The 15,882-nt window shown below is 38.1% G+C and overlaps 1 protein-coding gene and 1 long non-coding RNA gene across 12 annotated transcripts in view; one reads left to right on the forward strand and one right to left on the reverse strand.

Annotated features, from left to right (window-relative positions):
• The window catches only part of LOC103786802 (uncharacterized), a 168,164-nt gene extending 155,148 nt beyond the window's left edge, over nucleotides 1-13,016 (reverse strand). For 7 of the 8 annotated variants that reach the window (XR_010112188.1, XR_010112189.1, XR_004671480.2 and 4 more), the window contains exons 1-2: nucleotides 12,786-12,923; nucleotides 11,315-11,373 (exon numbers count right to left, since the gene is read on the reverse strand). This is a non-coding gene — a long non-coding RNA (uncharacterized LOC103786802). Of the gene's footprint in view, nucleotides 1-11,314; nucleotides 11,374-12,785 lie in introns of all 8 variants that reach the window. The other variant, XR_008625343.1, reaches the window with a different exon arrangement.
• The window catches only part of TMEM161B (transmembrane protein 161B), a 92,490-nt gene continuing 89,568 nt past the window's right edge, over nucleotides 12,961-15,882 (forward strand). Inside the window, exon 1 of one of the 4 annotated variants that reach the window (XM_063604405.1) lies at nucleotides 12,961-13,184. In XM_063604405.1, the coding sequence (XP_063460475.1) occupies nucleotides 13,182-13,184 (3 nt within the window). In that variant the 5' untranslated portion in view covers nucleotides 12,961-13,181. The remainder of the gene's footprint in view (nucleotides 13,185-15,882) is intronic. The other 3 variants (XM_055112224.2, XM_055112232.2, XM_024928937.4) reach the window with 3 other exon arrangements.

The raw sequence follows: 15,882 nt of genomic DNA on the forward strand, positions 1-15,882 counted from the left end.
GCCATTCATAAGGGATCTACCCTCATGAACCAAACACCTATCACCAGCCCCACTTCCAACATTGAGAATCACATTTCAACATGAGATTTGGAGGGGACACACATCCAAACCGTAACAGTGACCCACAGGTTGGCTACATATCTGTGTAATAATATGTCACTTTGGGGGCTAGGTCAACAACGGCATAAAAAACCATGGTGGCTTCTGCTTCTCTCTTGGATTACTTGTTTTAGAGGAAGCCAGGAAGCTCTATGAAGAGGTACATGTGGTGAGGAAGTGCGGTACTCTGCTAAACAGCTAGTGAAGAACTAAAGTGTCCTGCCAATAGCATGTGAAAGTGTATCCTCTGGTACTAGTTAAAACATCAGATGATTACAGTCTCAGCTGATGGTTTGACTGATAACTTCACAAGAGACAATGAATCAGAACCACTCAGCTATGCTGCTTCCGGATTTTTGACCTTCAGACACTACATGAGATAATGAATATTTATTGCTTTACAAGTTGTATTTTGGGGCAGTTTATTATGCAGCAATAGAAAATCAGTATACATTTTGGTACTCAGAAGTGGGGTGTTAGCAAAAACCTAAAATGTAAGTGTGGTTTTAAAACTGGCAGTGAACAGAAGGTAGAACTTGGAGGAGAGTGTTAATGAAAGTTTGAAGAGCTCTGAAGAAATTTTTTATAGAAGCATAATAGATAACCTTTGAGGAGGCTGCAGGTGACATCTTAACAGATTAGAAAACTCTTCTTGGAAACTAGAGGGAAGGAGATCCTTGTTACATAATGGCAGAAAGTTTAGCAAATTTGTTATCCACAGATATGTACAAAGTAGAAAAAATGCCTAATTAACTCATTGATCTAGCAAAGGAGATTGCCGGCCAAGTGTTAAATATTTCATGTGTATTTTTTCTTGTTGCTTATAGTAAAATGTGTGAGAAGAGAGACTGTCAAAGGAAGGACTGTTAAACAAAAAGCCATGGCTGGGCATGGTGGCTTATACCTAAAATCTCAGAACTTTGGGAGGCTGAGGTGGGAGGAATGCTTGAAGCCAGGAGTCCAAGATCACCTGGCCAACACAGCAAAAAACAGACTCTATTACAAACAAACAAACAAAAACAAGTCAAAACTTGCTGGATTTGAAGATTCCCAGCCTGTGCAGATGACAAATGTGCTAAAATTGGGGAATATCTCTGAGCAATAAGCAAATCTAGGGCACTGCCAGTGAAACATAAAGTTGAGGCTGTAGTTATAAAGTCCTTTAATAGCTCAGAAAGATCTTAAGTTGTGCCTCAGAGTATTTTCATCAGACAAACGATGTGTCTCTGAAAATCTCTGAATAACATCACAGGTTTTTAAAAAGTTTAAGGGTATTTTCATCAGCAAAAGCTTGAGGCAGAGTTTATGTGGGAAGACATGTGTGGTTGTTGCTTTTGTCTGATGGAGTGAACTCAAAATTCACAAGTGAGCCACAAAGTTTTTAAGAGAAGTCTATTAGCAGAAACATGGCCAGCCTGGACTGAAAGGCACAGAGAGAACCAAATGGAAAGAAGCTTGTGGGACATCCAAGCTTCTATAGGCAGAAAGCAGGCAGAAGTGTAAACAAGAAAAAGAAAGGGTGACTCAGTGAGTAGATCCAAGATCCCAGAAGGCAGAGCTGAGAATTCTAGGCCTTGAAACTTGACCAAGCAACTGCCAATCTGTGCCCAGGTGGGTTTCAGAATTTCTGTGAACCTATGTACCTCCAATATTCCCTCTTTTTAAATATACATGTCCACATTTATTATCCTATTCATTTTCTATTACATGTGGAAGCAGAGACTGTGTCTTTAGTGTATGAGTCTTCAGATCAAAAAGAACCCTTCTTGAGGAGCTGTACTTAAGTACACCTATGAGTGTCATCCACAATTGGAACTGATTTAGATTTCTAGATCTTGAACTAATGGTGTCATAGGATGAGAGCTTTGGAGAGCTTTTGGAGGGGATGAATATATTTTGCAAATCAAGAACTATCAACCATTGGGGCCAAATTGTGACAGCTAGCTTCCCAGTATTCATGCTCTTGTGTAATCTCCTCCCACATATTGTCAGGGAAATGTCTGTGTGACTAACATTATATAGTAGAAGTAATGTTACATCACTTTGAATGATCATGGTTTCTGTCTCTCTCTTGGATCACCTGTTCTAGAGAAAGCCAGTTGCCATGTTGTGAGAAAACACAGGCAGCTCTACGAATGAGCCCTCTAGGAAGTGGATCCTCTAACACCAGTCAAACTTTCAGACTACAGCCCAGCCAACATCTTGACTGCAAATTCATGAGACCTTGGGCCAGAACATCTAGCTAAACCACCTGTGGATCCTAAGAAAGTGTATAAATATTTTTAGATTTAAGCTAGGGTGATTTGTTCTACAGTCAGATAACTAATCCAAGTTCACAGGTTGCTTCATATTGAACTAAGTCTCTTGTAATCTACGGTTTTCTCCACTTGTCCTTCTCGTCTCCTTTTCTCCTGCAACATATTTGTTGAAATTAATTTGTCCCAATATTCTCCAAAATTGGATTTTTCATTTATATTTTCCATTCCAAAATATTACGTTGTGGTAGGTTTCATTGGCTTAAGGTTTTAATGGTGTTTATATTTTCTGCAAATTGGATGGATCTAAAGACCTGATTAGTATCAGGGTCAAATTTTTGATAAGATTTTAACATCAGTAGTGGTGTTTTTCCATTAAGAAACATATGTTTTCTTGTCTGTCATGTTAGCAGCTGTTGAAATGCAATAAATAAATCCATTTGTTCATTAGGAATTTCAAAATGGCAATTTTCTATCATTCCTCCATTCATTAGCAAGAATACATGTACAAAGAGAACCCTCTCCTCATCTACTATGTGGTTACTTATAGTTCACATACAAAAGGCAGGACAAATGCCTAATTACTTTAAAAACAAAACAAAACTGATTTTCAAAATAATGAATTGATGCAACAGCATCTTCTACTGTTGACCAACTAAATGCTGTTTGTTTTACAATCATTATGTACTCAGATTTAAAGACACTTGATATGTTCCAATCAATTGCATTTACTGTCCTTATTGACACTCAAATGGTCTCATCTATGGCCAGAAGGATGCTTTTCAGTTGTCTCCTGAGTCCATGTGATATGACACCCTCGTAGTCTCTAATAGCTTCCTTGCTATCTTGCACAAGGTATTCCAGGCTCATCTTGTATGTTTCCTGGGCATGACTGAAATTAACCGCTATTCTGAGGATTTACGGAGTCTTGAACAGAGGTTTTTAACTTTAACATATTGGACATACACGTTTTCCTTTATACATATTACATTTCCCTACCATAAGATCATAAAAATATTTTGCAATCTTTCTTTTGAAGGTTTACTATGTTTTCCTTTCACACTTACATCTTAAAGTCATCTGAAACTACTTTTTCTGTATGGTGTTAGGTAGGGAGGACCAATTTCATTTTTCCCCCATATGAATATCCAGCGTCATCTATTGAAATGATCTAGCTTTCCCTGCTGGTATGCAATGCCATCTCTGACATAAGTCAAGATTCCTTACAATCAGGATTCCTTATAAATCAATTTTTCCATCTCTAAGCCAGTATTACAATATCCTAATTACTACGGTTTTAACAGATTTATTGAGGTACAATTCACATACCAATTTACTCATTTAAATGCACAACTGAATTGATTTTAGTATATCTACAGAAACGTGCAACTATACATTTTAGAACTTTATTGCCTCAAAAAGAAACTGCACCCTTTAGCTGTCACTACCTCGGGCCCCCATCACCCCAAACTTTGTAAGCCCTAAACAACCACAATCTATTGTCTCAATACATTTTCTACTTTATACATTTTGTTTAAATGGAATCATAAGTGGTCTTTTGTGACTGGCTTCTTTATTTCAGCATGCTTTCAAGGTTTATCCACATTATAGCAGGTATTAGCAGTTCATTCCTTTTTGCAGCCAAATATATCCCATTATATAAAGGTGTCACTTTTTGAGTATCTTTTCATGGATAAACATTTTATCTTTTGATGGATATTTGAGTTGTTTTTATTTTTTTGCTGTTACGAATATCTACAAGTCAATTCTATCTTAAATCTGCTTCTGGAGTATCCTGAATTCTGCTTTTTGTCATACAGACTTTAGAATCAGTTTGTCAAGCTCCTTGAAAAACTCATTTGGGATTTGTATTGCAATTACCTTCATTGTGTAGTGGAGAACTGCCATCTTAACTCGAGTCTTTTAATAATTGAACATGGCAATTTTAAAATTAGACATTTTTAAATGCCTGTCAATAAAGTTTTGTAATTTTCTACAGAGGTCTTCTATACCTTTTGTTAAGTTACTTAATTTATATTTTTAAAGGAATATAGTAAATGGTATGTTACAAAAATCATTTTCTAACAGTTCATTTCTGCTGGAGAGAAATGCAATTCACTTTTGTATATTGATAGTCATATTATCTGTTTTCACATTGCTATAAATACTGGAGACTGAGTAATTTATAAAGAAAAGGGGTTTAATTGGCTCATGGTTCTGCAAGCTGTACAGGAAGCATAGTGGCTTCTGCTTCTGAGGCAGCTTCAGGAAGCTTCCAATCATGGTGGAAGGCAAAGGGGGAGCAAGAGCAAGAAAGGGGGAGAGGTACCACACAATTCTAAATTACCAGATCTTCTAAGAACTATTTCAAGGACAGTACCAAGAGGATGGTACTAAACCACGAATGAGAAACCCATTCCCATGATCCAATCTCCCACCAGGCCTCACCTCCAACATTGGGGATTACAATTCAACATGAGATTTGGGTAGGGACACAGATCCAAACCATATCAATAGTATATTCAGAATCCTTGCAAAGCTCTTCAATAATTTATCTGTAGACTAAGTTATGTTTATTTACAATTCTTAATCTTTTGTTTTTCTTGCCTTATAATGCTGGCTAGGATCTCCAACATAGTACTTGTTCCTGATTCTAATGGACTGCTTCAAATACTTCATCTTAAAATATTGTTGTTGTAGGTTTTATTGGCTCAAGGAAGTTCTACACAATTCTAATTTGCCCAAAGGTTTATCTATGTCTGTTAATTTTTTCAAATAGTTTTCTTTTCCTCCATCTGTTCAGATAGCCAGATAGTTTTTCTAATCTCTTAATATACTAAAATACATTCCTGGGTTAAATTCAACCTGATGATGTTTTATTATCTTTTCTTAAAAACACATTTTCTGAGGTCTGTTTTATTTAGGATTTTTGTCTTTGCGAATATGACAGGGCTGTAATTCTTACTGCCCTTATCAAATCATTACTGCCCTAATAAAATCAGGGCAGTAATATTAAGCTTCTGTAACCTTGATGTTAAATTTGATAAGGGCAGTAAGGGCCAATTCCACAGTATATAAGTGGAATATACTGTGGAATGGTTTGTGTAAAATTGTAATGATCTGTCCTTTGAAGGTTTGGCAAAAGTCTCTGGGCATCATGATTTCTTACATCAACATCCCAACATTTATATTTTCCATTACATGGCTTTTGAAAAGTTACATTTTTCTGGAACTGCCTACTTCATTTATATTTTCCCATTTATTATAAAGTTGTTCATAATTTCTCATCAATCTCTACAGCATTTGTAACAACATCCCCATTTTCACTTCTAATAATATTTATTTATTTATTTTTTTCCAAGAGGCAAAGGTCTTGTTATGTTGCCTAGGCTAGTCTCAAATTCCTGGCCTCAAGGGATGGTCCCGCCTTGGCCTCCCAAGGTGCTGAAATTACAGACGTGAGCCACCACACTCAGCTTGGACAAAATATAAAACAAACATCTGACAGCATTAGAGACAATGAAATATTCAGAAGGAAAAAACAGAGTTGTTGAATCCAGCATTTACATTAGCTTTTCCTCTGGAGTATCTTCTGATTCCTGAGGTGATGGCTGAAAAGTTGAACAGAGTTTCTAACCCATAGAATTAAAAAGACAAAAACTGAAGTTTAGGGCCTGATCTGGTAAACTCTGCATGCTTGAGTTGGGACTTCAGAGGTCTACATTGTGAAAGTATGAACAGGAAATAGACCTGCCTATATTCTAATTGTCTCTATCACTAACCGGATTAAGAAGATCTTGGATTACTAGTGTCCAAAGGTCTTGCCAGGAGACATAAATTCTTTCTTTAGAAAATACCATCATATTGGACTTCAAAGTATAGTTTCCTCATATACAATTCAATCAAAACAATTCTGACATTCAATTAAAACATAACCTAAGCCAAGTTTTATATATTTATAATGTTTATAAAATAAATAATACAAAATAACATAAAAATAAGGGACATAAAAGCAAGACAATGTGATAACAGCAAGAAACAAGAAAAGTGTCAGATAATAGCAGACACCATAGTTATTAGATACAGGTTTTAAAGTAATTATGATTAGTATGTTTGAGGAAATAAAAGATTGAGATATTGGGTAAACAACTGGAAACAATAAAACAGAATCAAGTAGAAATGTTTGAACTGATAACCAAAAATATAACTAAAATAAATGCTTCAAGAGAGATTTAACAAATTCGAGACTACTAAGAGAAAATAGTGAACTGAAAGTTAAGAAGAAATATTCAGGATGAAACAGACAGGAAAATAAATGGAAAATACAAGGGACAAAGTGAATAGTCAAATACACATGTAAATGGAGTATCAAAAGAAGAGGAGAAAGGAGAGTGAAAGCAGAAGCAATGTCTGATCAAACAAAGCTAAGAATTTTCTCAAACAGCCTAAGGACATCACAGCCAGATTCAAGAAACATTATCAATCTCGAAGAGGAAAAAAACCACACACACAAAAAAACAAACACAAAACACATGTGGGCACACCAAACTTAAGACAAACCTCTTAAAAGTAGCCATCCAAAAAAAGATTACCTTTGAAGAGAAAAAAACAAAATGGACATTATGTCTTAGAGGACATAATGGAAGCCATAAGGAATAAAATATATCTTCAAAATGATAAAATAGCTGCTAATTCAGCAAAAAGGTTCTTAGAAAACGAAAGTAAAATAAGACAGTGTCAGGACAGAAAATCTGAATGAATTGTTACCAGTAGATATTCAAAGAAATATTAAAGTATGTCCTTCAAGAAGAAATAAGGTCTTAGATGGAAGCTCAGATTCCAGGAACCACGAAACACAATAGAAAAAGTAAATGTTTTATACAATATGAAATGTAAATTCATATTGTATAAAAAATGTCTTGAGAATTTAGGAAATACATATTAAGAATATACAATGTATATAACATGAGGTGTGGCAGCAAATGAAGTTGATGTGTTCGCAGGTCCTTACATTGTCCTGGAAGAAGTATAATACCAAATTATCTTAAAGATGATAAACCAAGGTTCCATGTTTTAATACCTGAGGTGAACAGTAAAAAGATATTAAAAGACATCTGTCAAGCTTATGAGGTAGAAAAAATGGAATAATTAAAAATAATCTAAAAGGTCTATAGCCATACCACCCTGAATATGCCTGTTCTCATCTGATCTGGGAAGCTAAGCAGGGCTGGGGCTGATTGGCACTTGGATGAGAGTCTGCCTGGGAATATCAGGTGCTATGGCCTAATTAAGAAAAAAAAAAAAAAATCAAAAAGGCAAAAGAAGACAAAATGAACATATAAGAGGTGGGACAAATAAAATAAGAATAATGACAAATTTAAATCCAAGTATGTTAGTAATTATGTTACATGAAAGCTGACTCTTTATGCCAATTAACAAATTACCAAAGTGGATTTTAAAAATATATTATCTTATATTACTCTTTGGATTAAAATGCTCTCATTTTTTTTTCCATTGCACATAGAATAAAATCTAAACTCTTTCCTGTCTTTCAAAGGTAACATGATCTAGCCCTTTCCTATCCCTCCAAAGTTACAGTATTTGCCTCTTAAGTCACTATTCTCTAACCATGCAGGCCTTCTTTTGGCTCCTGAAATATTCCAGGCTAGATCATGCCTTAGATTTTGCAGTTGTCCCTTCTGCAAGCAAAGGGTTCCCCAATTTTTACAAAGCTGGATTCTCTTGTCATTTACACAGCAGCTTAAATGGTATTTTAGTTTCTTTAATCACCTAATCTAAAATAGTCATGTTTGAATTTCATGCCTAGTACTTACCACTGTCTTCTGTTTTTGTTAATTTATGGCTTATTACTACTAAAATGTAAATTTCCTGATAGTAGGGACAATATCTGCTTTATTTACCACTATTTCCTCAGAGTGTAGAAGAGTGAATGATACAGTTTGATATTCAATAACTATTTAATGGATGGATAAAGCTAATTAAAGTTTTAAACAGATAGGTACTTTCAGACAGTTTTGTCTTTTTACTGCTATTGGTGGTACTGATTGTTTAAAGACTTTCTTGATACCAAAAAATATCAAATGGATGTATGTGAGTGGTCCTTGAAAATGTGCATTGTACAACCTGTGTAAAATTGCAAGGGTTATTTCACCAATTAATCAGCTATGTGATATATTCCTAGATACAACTGTGGTAAGCTACATGAAAATAAAAATTCAGAAGTCTACTGAATTGTTAAAGGTTGCAATATACTTCAGAATAACATTTAAAACATTTTTTTTTCCAGCCTAGAAAGATGAGAGTAATATAGTGGATGTTAAAAAGCATGTTGAAAACAAAAAAATCCTCATCCTTTTTTTTTTTTCTTGAGATAGTCTCGCTCTGTCACACAGGCTGGAGTGCAGTGGTGCCATCACAGCTCTCTGCAACCTCTGCTTCACAGGCCCAAGCGATCCTCCCACCTCAGCCTCCCAAGTAGCTGGGGCTACAGGGGTGTGCCACCATGCCTGGTTAATTTTTATATTTTTGTAAAGAGGGGGTTTTGCCATGTTGGCCAGGCTGGTCTTGAATTCCTGGCCTCAAGTGATCTGCCCAACTCGGCCTCCCAAAGTGCTGGGATTATAGGCATGAGCCACTATGGTCAGCAAAATAAATAAATAAATAAATAAATAAAATCCCCCAATATACAAAGTTTGTTTTAGAGTGTTAACGCCAGCAGTGGGGATTAATATATTTTGGTTACTTTTTGCAATTTGTGCTTAAAATTTGTTTCATGTCAAAGCAATCATACTGGCCACAATTTTGCATCCTGCTGTCTTAATATGGGCAACTATAACCAAACTACCATAAGCTGGGTGACTTAAACAACAGAAATTTATTTCTCACAGTTCTGGAGGCTGGGAAGTTAGAGAAGAGTGCCAGCATGGTCGGCACAAATTAGGCCCTCTTCCTGATTTGTAGTTGTGTTTTCTTGCTGTGTCCTCACATGGTGAAGAGCAAAGAAAGAGTGGAAGCAAGCTGTCTAGGGTCTCTTGTTGTAAAGGCACTAATCCCATGCAGGGCTTCACCCTTATTATTTAATCACCCCCCAAAGGCCCCACCTACTAATATCATGTCATTGGAGATTAAGGCTTCAATATATGAATTCTGGTGCGGAGGGAGGGGGGACACAAACATGCAGTCTATAAAACGCTTTTTAATTTTTTGAGACAGGATCTTGCTCTGTTGCCCAGGCTGCAGTGCAGTGGCATGATCTTGGTTTACTGCAACATCTACCTCTTGGACCCAAGTGATCCTCCCACCTCAGTCTCCTGAGTAGCTGGAACTAAGGGCACACCCCATCACACTCAGCTAATTTTTAAATTTTTTGTAGAGAAGAGGTCTCACTATATTGCCTAGGCTAGTCTCCAACTCTTGTGCTCTAGTGATCCTCCCACCTCAGCCTCCCATAGTGCTGCAATAACAGGAGTGAGCCACTGTGCCTGGCCTCAAATGCTGTTTTAACTTAGACAATAAACATTTTCCATTAGAAAGACTAGTCTAATGGCTCTTTAGAACAGCTAGATAAAATTCCACTAAGCATATATAACAATTGATCAATCTTATCGTATGTAAGACTGCAACAAACTTTTTACCATTATAGGTATTACTACAAATAACGTCTTTGCCATAGAGCATTTTAAGGGCAATTTAAATGAAGTAACTGTTTACAACATTCACTTAAATGATATTTCTTATGGGGAAGGCGAGAAAACAAAACAAGGTCCCAGCTGTGGAGAAATTTATAGTCTAATTAGGAAAACAGTATATGTTAGGGGGAAAAAAAACTACAATGAAAGCATACGACACTTAACCTTGTTCAGAAACAGTAATTTCTTAGCAGAAAAACTAAGCAGAACATTTTGCAAAAAGTATGGACTGAACTGCGAAAAAGTGATATATCTTAATGGTTTAAAGAGTTCCAGGTCAGTGTGGGTATCGTAACTTTTTGTTGGTCTTGAAAGCATTTGAGAACAGTTCTCATTCAGGACATTTCAACTCATCACAAAGCCCGAATGGTAAGCAACCAAGACTTTTCTCAAAGATTATGCTCCTAATTCCCTTGCTGAAACTACTGAATTTCTTTTCATCTCCATCTATCTTTTCTTCCCTTTCATAACTGTCCCCTTTCTTTGTATCTTCGTCAAAGACACTCACCTATTTTAAATAATGGAAACAGAGAAATTACTGTACTTCAAGGCAGGCAACCAATAGATAATAATATTATTCTACCAAATAAAAAAGACTGGGTGGCACTACCTTAAAACATATATCCATTTTAATCATTAAATAGCATTACTTATATAACAGATTTTTCACATGTAATTGAGAGAACTGTGTGAAACAGAACATTAAAGGATATTAATCAAGAGTTATTCATCAACTTGCCATACACCAAATAAGGAACATTGCACTCTGTGATCTATTAAAAATGATAAGCAGATAATCAAAACTGCGATTTCTTTTCATGGTTTTACTCTGGCAGGAATGGATTCCATTCTGATAGTAATTCCAGTTTTACTGTCACATAGAAGGAGATACTTTGAGAACCTCAGTGACTGCCAGGTTTAGGACAGATATTAAGAACCACAGTGTCAGAAATGAAAGAGTACAACTTCACAGAATGTGTTGTCTCTGACAGGTTGATAGCCACTTACCTTCTCCATCTTTTCTTCCTCAAGGATAGCAGCTGCTTCCCACAGATACACCAACAGGCAATTCCAGCCCCTCTCTACCACACTTACCATTTGCAGGTGCCTGTGGCTTGTCTATTTACAACCTTGTCCCTACACAGCAGAAGCGGAATCCTTCAGGAAGTTCTGGATTCATCCTCAGCAGGATCTGTTTCACAAACTATTCTCCAGTCCCACCTTCCCTCCAGGTATTCTGTCAGTACTTACGATTCCTAGATCTTCTTTAATTGTCACGCTGTTCGTCCCCTCACAAAATCAAGTTTAAACTAAAAAAAAAAAAACAAAAAAAACCCCTCATACACTCAGTCTGTGTCCCCTTTCTTGACATAAAATAACTGGCCCTGTGCATGCTTCTTTTGGATGGCTGAGAACCCCGATTCCTTTGGGCCATTTACAGCTTGGATACCATACCCTCCAGGTACTTTGATAAGCAGGGTGAAATTTAATATCTATAACAACGCCTGCCTGCTCAACCTTCTTAACTTCTCCCAAAACTTCCTAGTTTCCCTTCCCAATTCCAACTTCATAACAAAACATCACACTATGGCACAAAGTGAATTCATGGATGAAATTACTAACAGCTACAACTTAAGTAAGGACCCCAAGTCGTGAGACAAATTTCTGGGTTGAAAGTGCTCTGTATATCCATTTCAAGCCTGCCTCCAGTACGATGTCTCATTATAATCAAATAAAAAGGCAGAAAAAGTTGAATGGAATAGTTTGGAAAAAACACAAAATTAAAAGGTGTATGAGAGTTTCACTTATTTGCATCTGATATAAATATCTATACATCTATAGAAAAAAAAAAAACCCTCATACACTCAGTCTGTGTCCCTTTTCCTGACATAAAGCAACTGGCCCTGTGCAAGCTTCTTTGGGATGGCTGAGAACCCCGATATATCGATATATTTATAGATAGACGTCTACATATCTATCCAAATATCTATATCTATCCATATATCTACCTATCTGTATCTATCTATATCTATATCTATCGATCGATATCTATCTATATCTATCTATCTAGACTTCCCTGGTGAGGGAGTGAACCGCTGCCTGACGGGGGCCAAGACTGGCAGAGCAGAGACGCGGTTTGTACATGAGGGGAGGTGGTGGCCAGAGCAAAAGTGAACCGCAGGCTAGGCAAAGACCACAGCACACAGCCATACAGGTGTCCAGGACCGTCAGATCCCAGAGCATCTATCTATATAGATAGGTATCTATATGGAAAACGTCCAAATTGGGACGTATTAAAGAGGCAGAATTTTCTTCCTGGGTTCTCTGCTCTTGGTAGATGTTCTTCCGGCTTCAATTGCCACCTGTGAATAGTGAAGAAACTTCTCACTATGAGATTCCATTGCCCGGAAGGAGGGTAGAGCTACGGTACCCACTAAGGAAGGGAACAGAAGCAACAGACGGACAGGTCTGTGGAAATGAGGATATGCTAATAAGGGACCGAGTCAGGAAAACTAGAGGGTAACAAGAGGGCGTCAGTTAAGCTGAGACAAAATGACGGCCAAAGGTGGTCTTTACTCTCTCTAAATCACCTGGGTCTGGAGTCGACTCCCATCGCGCACCCTCACTCCCACCCCTGGCCCCCTCCCGCCCCCCACCCGCCCCCCTCCCGCCCCCCTCCCTCTCCCCTCCCGCTCCCCACACCAACGTGTGCCTCCGTCACCTCTCAGACAGTGGATGCGTTCCTGCTGAAACCACCCAATCTACCTCACGGTGCTCGCAAGCGCAGCCACCACGATCCGCCCGCCCACGTACCTGTGCTGCGCCTGCGCCTCCTCCGCTCTCTCAAGGTCAGCACCGCCCCCAGCCCATAACCTGCCACCCACGGAAGTTGCTTTAGAGGACGTCCTGCGTATCTTCACCTCTGCGTGGCGTGGGGTCGACGGCGCTCTGGAGAAGGGAGGAACTTCCTGTCCCGCGCGCGCACAACTTCCGGCAGAGCCGGAAGACCCTCTCTTTCGCTGTTTAAGAGTCTCTCGGCTCAAGGACCGGGAGGTAAGAGGTTTGGGACTGCCCCGGCGACTCCAGGGTGTCTGGTCCACGACCTATCCTAGGCGCCATGGTGAGTTCTTCTGTGAGGGCAGGAGTGACAACGGTGGGGCGAAAAGGGCGGGGAGGTCAGTACTGTGAAAAGAGCCATCAGGTGCTCTGCTCAGAATGGAGTTGAAACGTTGGGATGAGCTGCTGGGTAGGACCCACCACCTATCTCAGGGTGTCTGAGCCCCTGAGGAAGCAGCATTCCGCCTACCTGTCTGGGAGACTAGCGGGTCGGAGGCAGGGGCGTATCTGTCAGGGAGTATGGACTGGGTAGCCTGCCTGTTCATGGCCCGTTTACTGTGTATGGCCTGTGGCGCCAGGTGATCCCAGAGTTGACCTTGCCGGGTCAGTCACCTCTTCTGCGCCCCCTTCTCCAGCCGCGGAACAGTGGCCAAGAACTTCAGATCTTAGAAATGCTTTTAGCCTCTCCAGGTGGACACAACGGGTCTCCTTGTATAAGATCAACACCTGTCATTTAAAGAAACGGCAGTCCCCTTATTCTTTACACTTAGCCATTTCATAATTGAAAAGGGTGTCAAATAAAAAACCCCAGTTTAGTAAGGACAGACTTTATTCGAAAGGAATATTGCAGGGGTGTGGAGGAAGGTTGAAGGAACTGTTGCAGTAGGGAGAATGACCGTAAGATTTGCATGCACCTTAAAGGTTAGGCAGAAAGGGTTTGTCTTTTGTTGGTAGGGGTAAATAAGATGTCAGGAATTGGGATGAAAATGTGGGTATGATCCGGCAGTAACCAGATAATGTTTTACCCTGAGCCCATGTATTCTGAGGAGGAGCTGTTAGGAGAGGTTTGTATATGTTGTTTCAGACTGAGGGAAGGACAAAATTCAGGTACCCGAGAGAAGAGAATCTTAAAGTTTGGTTAATAAGTATTTTGTTCCGATTGATCTGTGGGACAGGTACTTCAGCAAGTCATTTACGAAGCAAAGGATGGGAATTAGAAGGGTCTAGTTATGGCCTTGTTATAGGTAAACAAGGGGTAGGGGGGTATGGATCAACCCTTAGTCTTATCTGAATTCTACAGGAAAGATGATTCTTTGCGGTAAGCCAATTTCTCAGAACACAAACGGGGGCAAGGGGTTTCTTAACCTTTGCTGTTTTTCAAGATCACGGGGCTCTGGTGAAGTTCATTATTGTCAGTTTCTTCACCGTATACAAGATTTCAAACCCTCACTTGCAGCGGCTTTTGTCCTGGAATTTAGCTGCAGTTCGTCTTATATTTTCAGGGCCAAATATTGCCAACATTCAGTTAATGTGTGTGGTGATTGGCTTTTGAATGACTTTTAGAAACTTAGCTGAATGTAGAACAAAGACCTTCAAAATAATGTAGTTCCTGGTGCACTTTACCAGATAACCTATCTCTTTAAAGTTTTTTTTTTAAACCTCAGTGAATAATATGGTTTGTATTAAGAAAGTTGTTTTTCTTTTGTATCAGTGAAATTAGACAAGGATAGGGAAAACAGAACTGGGAGAAACCAAAGCCTAGTAATCACTCTTCCATCCCCATTTTAAAGAAGAAAGAATCTGGGGTCTAGAAATTGACAGTGATTTATCTAAAGTAACAGTAGTTTGGCAGTCTGGACTAAAACTCATATTTTCATTTTTTTAAATTTAAGATTAATTTTTGACTTTTTGGTCTGAAAAGTTGAAGGTAAAGTATAATTAAAATACTTAAATTCATCATAGTCACAGAAAAGCTGAACATGAACTTGTTCTCAGTGTTTTGGAATACTAGAAGTAGAATCCTGCTTATCCTGTCGGTTCAAAAGAGGTAGTTAATGTTTGGAACTAATGTAATCTTACGCTGTTTTTCTGAATGTCATTTTGGAACTAACTAGTTGGCTCTTTTCCTTCTGGAAGTGCTTATATTTCTGAGCTAATTATCTTGGCTGAGTTTTATCTTTCCCAGCTATGAAATTGATAATGTCTGTATATGCAAGTGTGGTTAATGCTTGGAATTTTTCAAAGGGAAGAGTTTAACCATTAAATGAAGTGAACATGGGCTGAATTTATTGAGGATTCAGCTTGTTGAAATCAGAACTTGTTTTGCATTGCTGGGGCCTAATGATATTATGAAAAGAACATTAGTATTGACCCCAGAGGACCCAGATTCTGCCCATTGTTAGTTATATGGATTTGGAAAAGTCACTCAATTTTGATAAGAGTTCCAAATTCCTCCTGGGTAAGAGAAGTGGGACTTGATGGGTATTAAAGCACCTTCTTAAATTTATGATTCCATGACTACTCAACATTTTTGAGGATAGTTACATGTTTCAGATTAAATAAAAGTTAGTCTCATTTCCACTGTTTTGTTTCCATGCCATTTTGGCTGAAGTTTGATTTCTTTTATCATTCTCTTTTTCATTTTTTTCATAAGTCACATAGATAGTACTTGGAATCTTTGTATATTTGGCCAAGTCTTTCACTACTGTCTTAAATACTGCTCCAGAATGGAACACAACTCTTGGAATGTTTTGATTTAATTCTTGTTTTAATCAATGATAAACTAATTCTGTGCTCTCATTCTCTCATACATTATGTATACCGATACTCAGTAGATACCTGTGCCTATAACAAGGTTTTTGTATTATGAATGAAGGAGAATAGGATTATGATCCAGACTGAAAATACTGAACTCACGCTTAATTTTTATGCTTTCAAGTTGTTGTGAAGACAAGTCTATAGGAAATTTACTAATGGAATAA

The sequence above is a fragment of the Pan paniscus genome, chromosome 4 (assembly GCF_029289425.2).
Source record: "Pan paniscus chromosome 4, NHGRI_mPanPan1-v2.0_pri, whole genome shotgun sequence".
Classification (NCBI taxonomy): domain Eukaryota; kingdom Metazoa; phylum Chordata; class Mammalia; order Primates; family Hominidae; genus Pan; species Pan paniscus.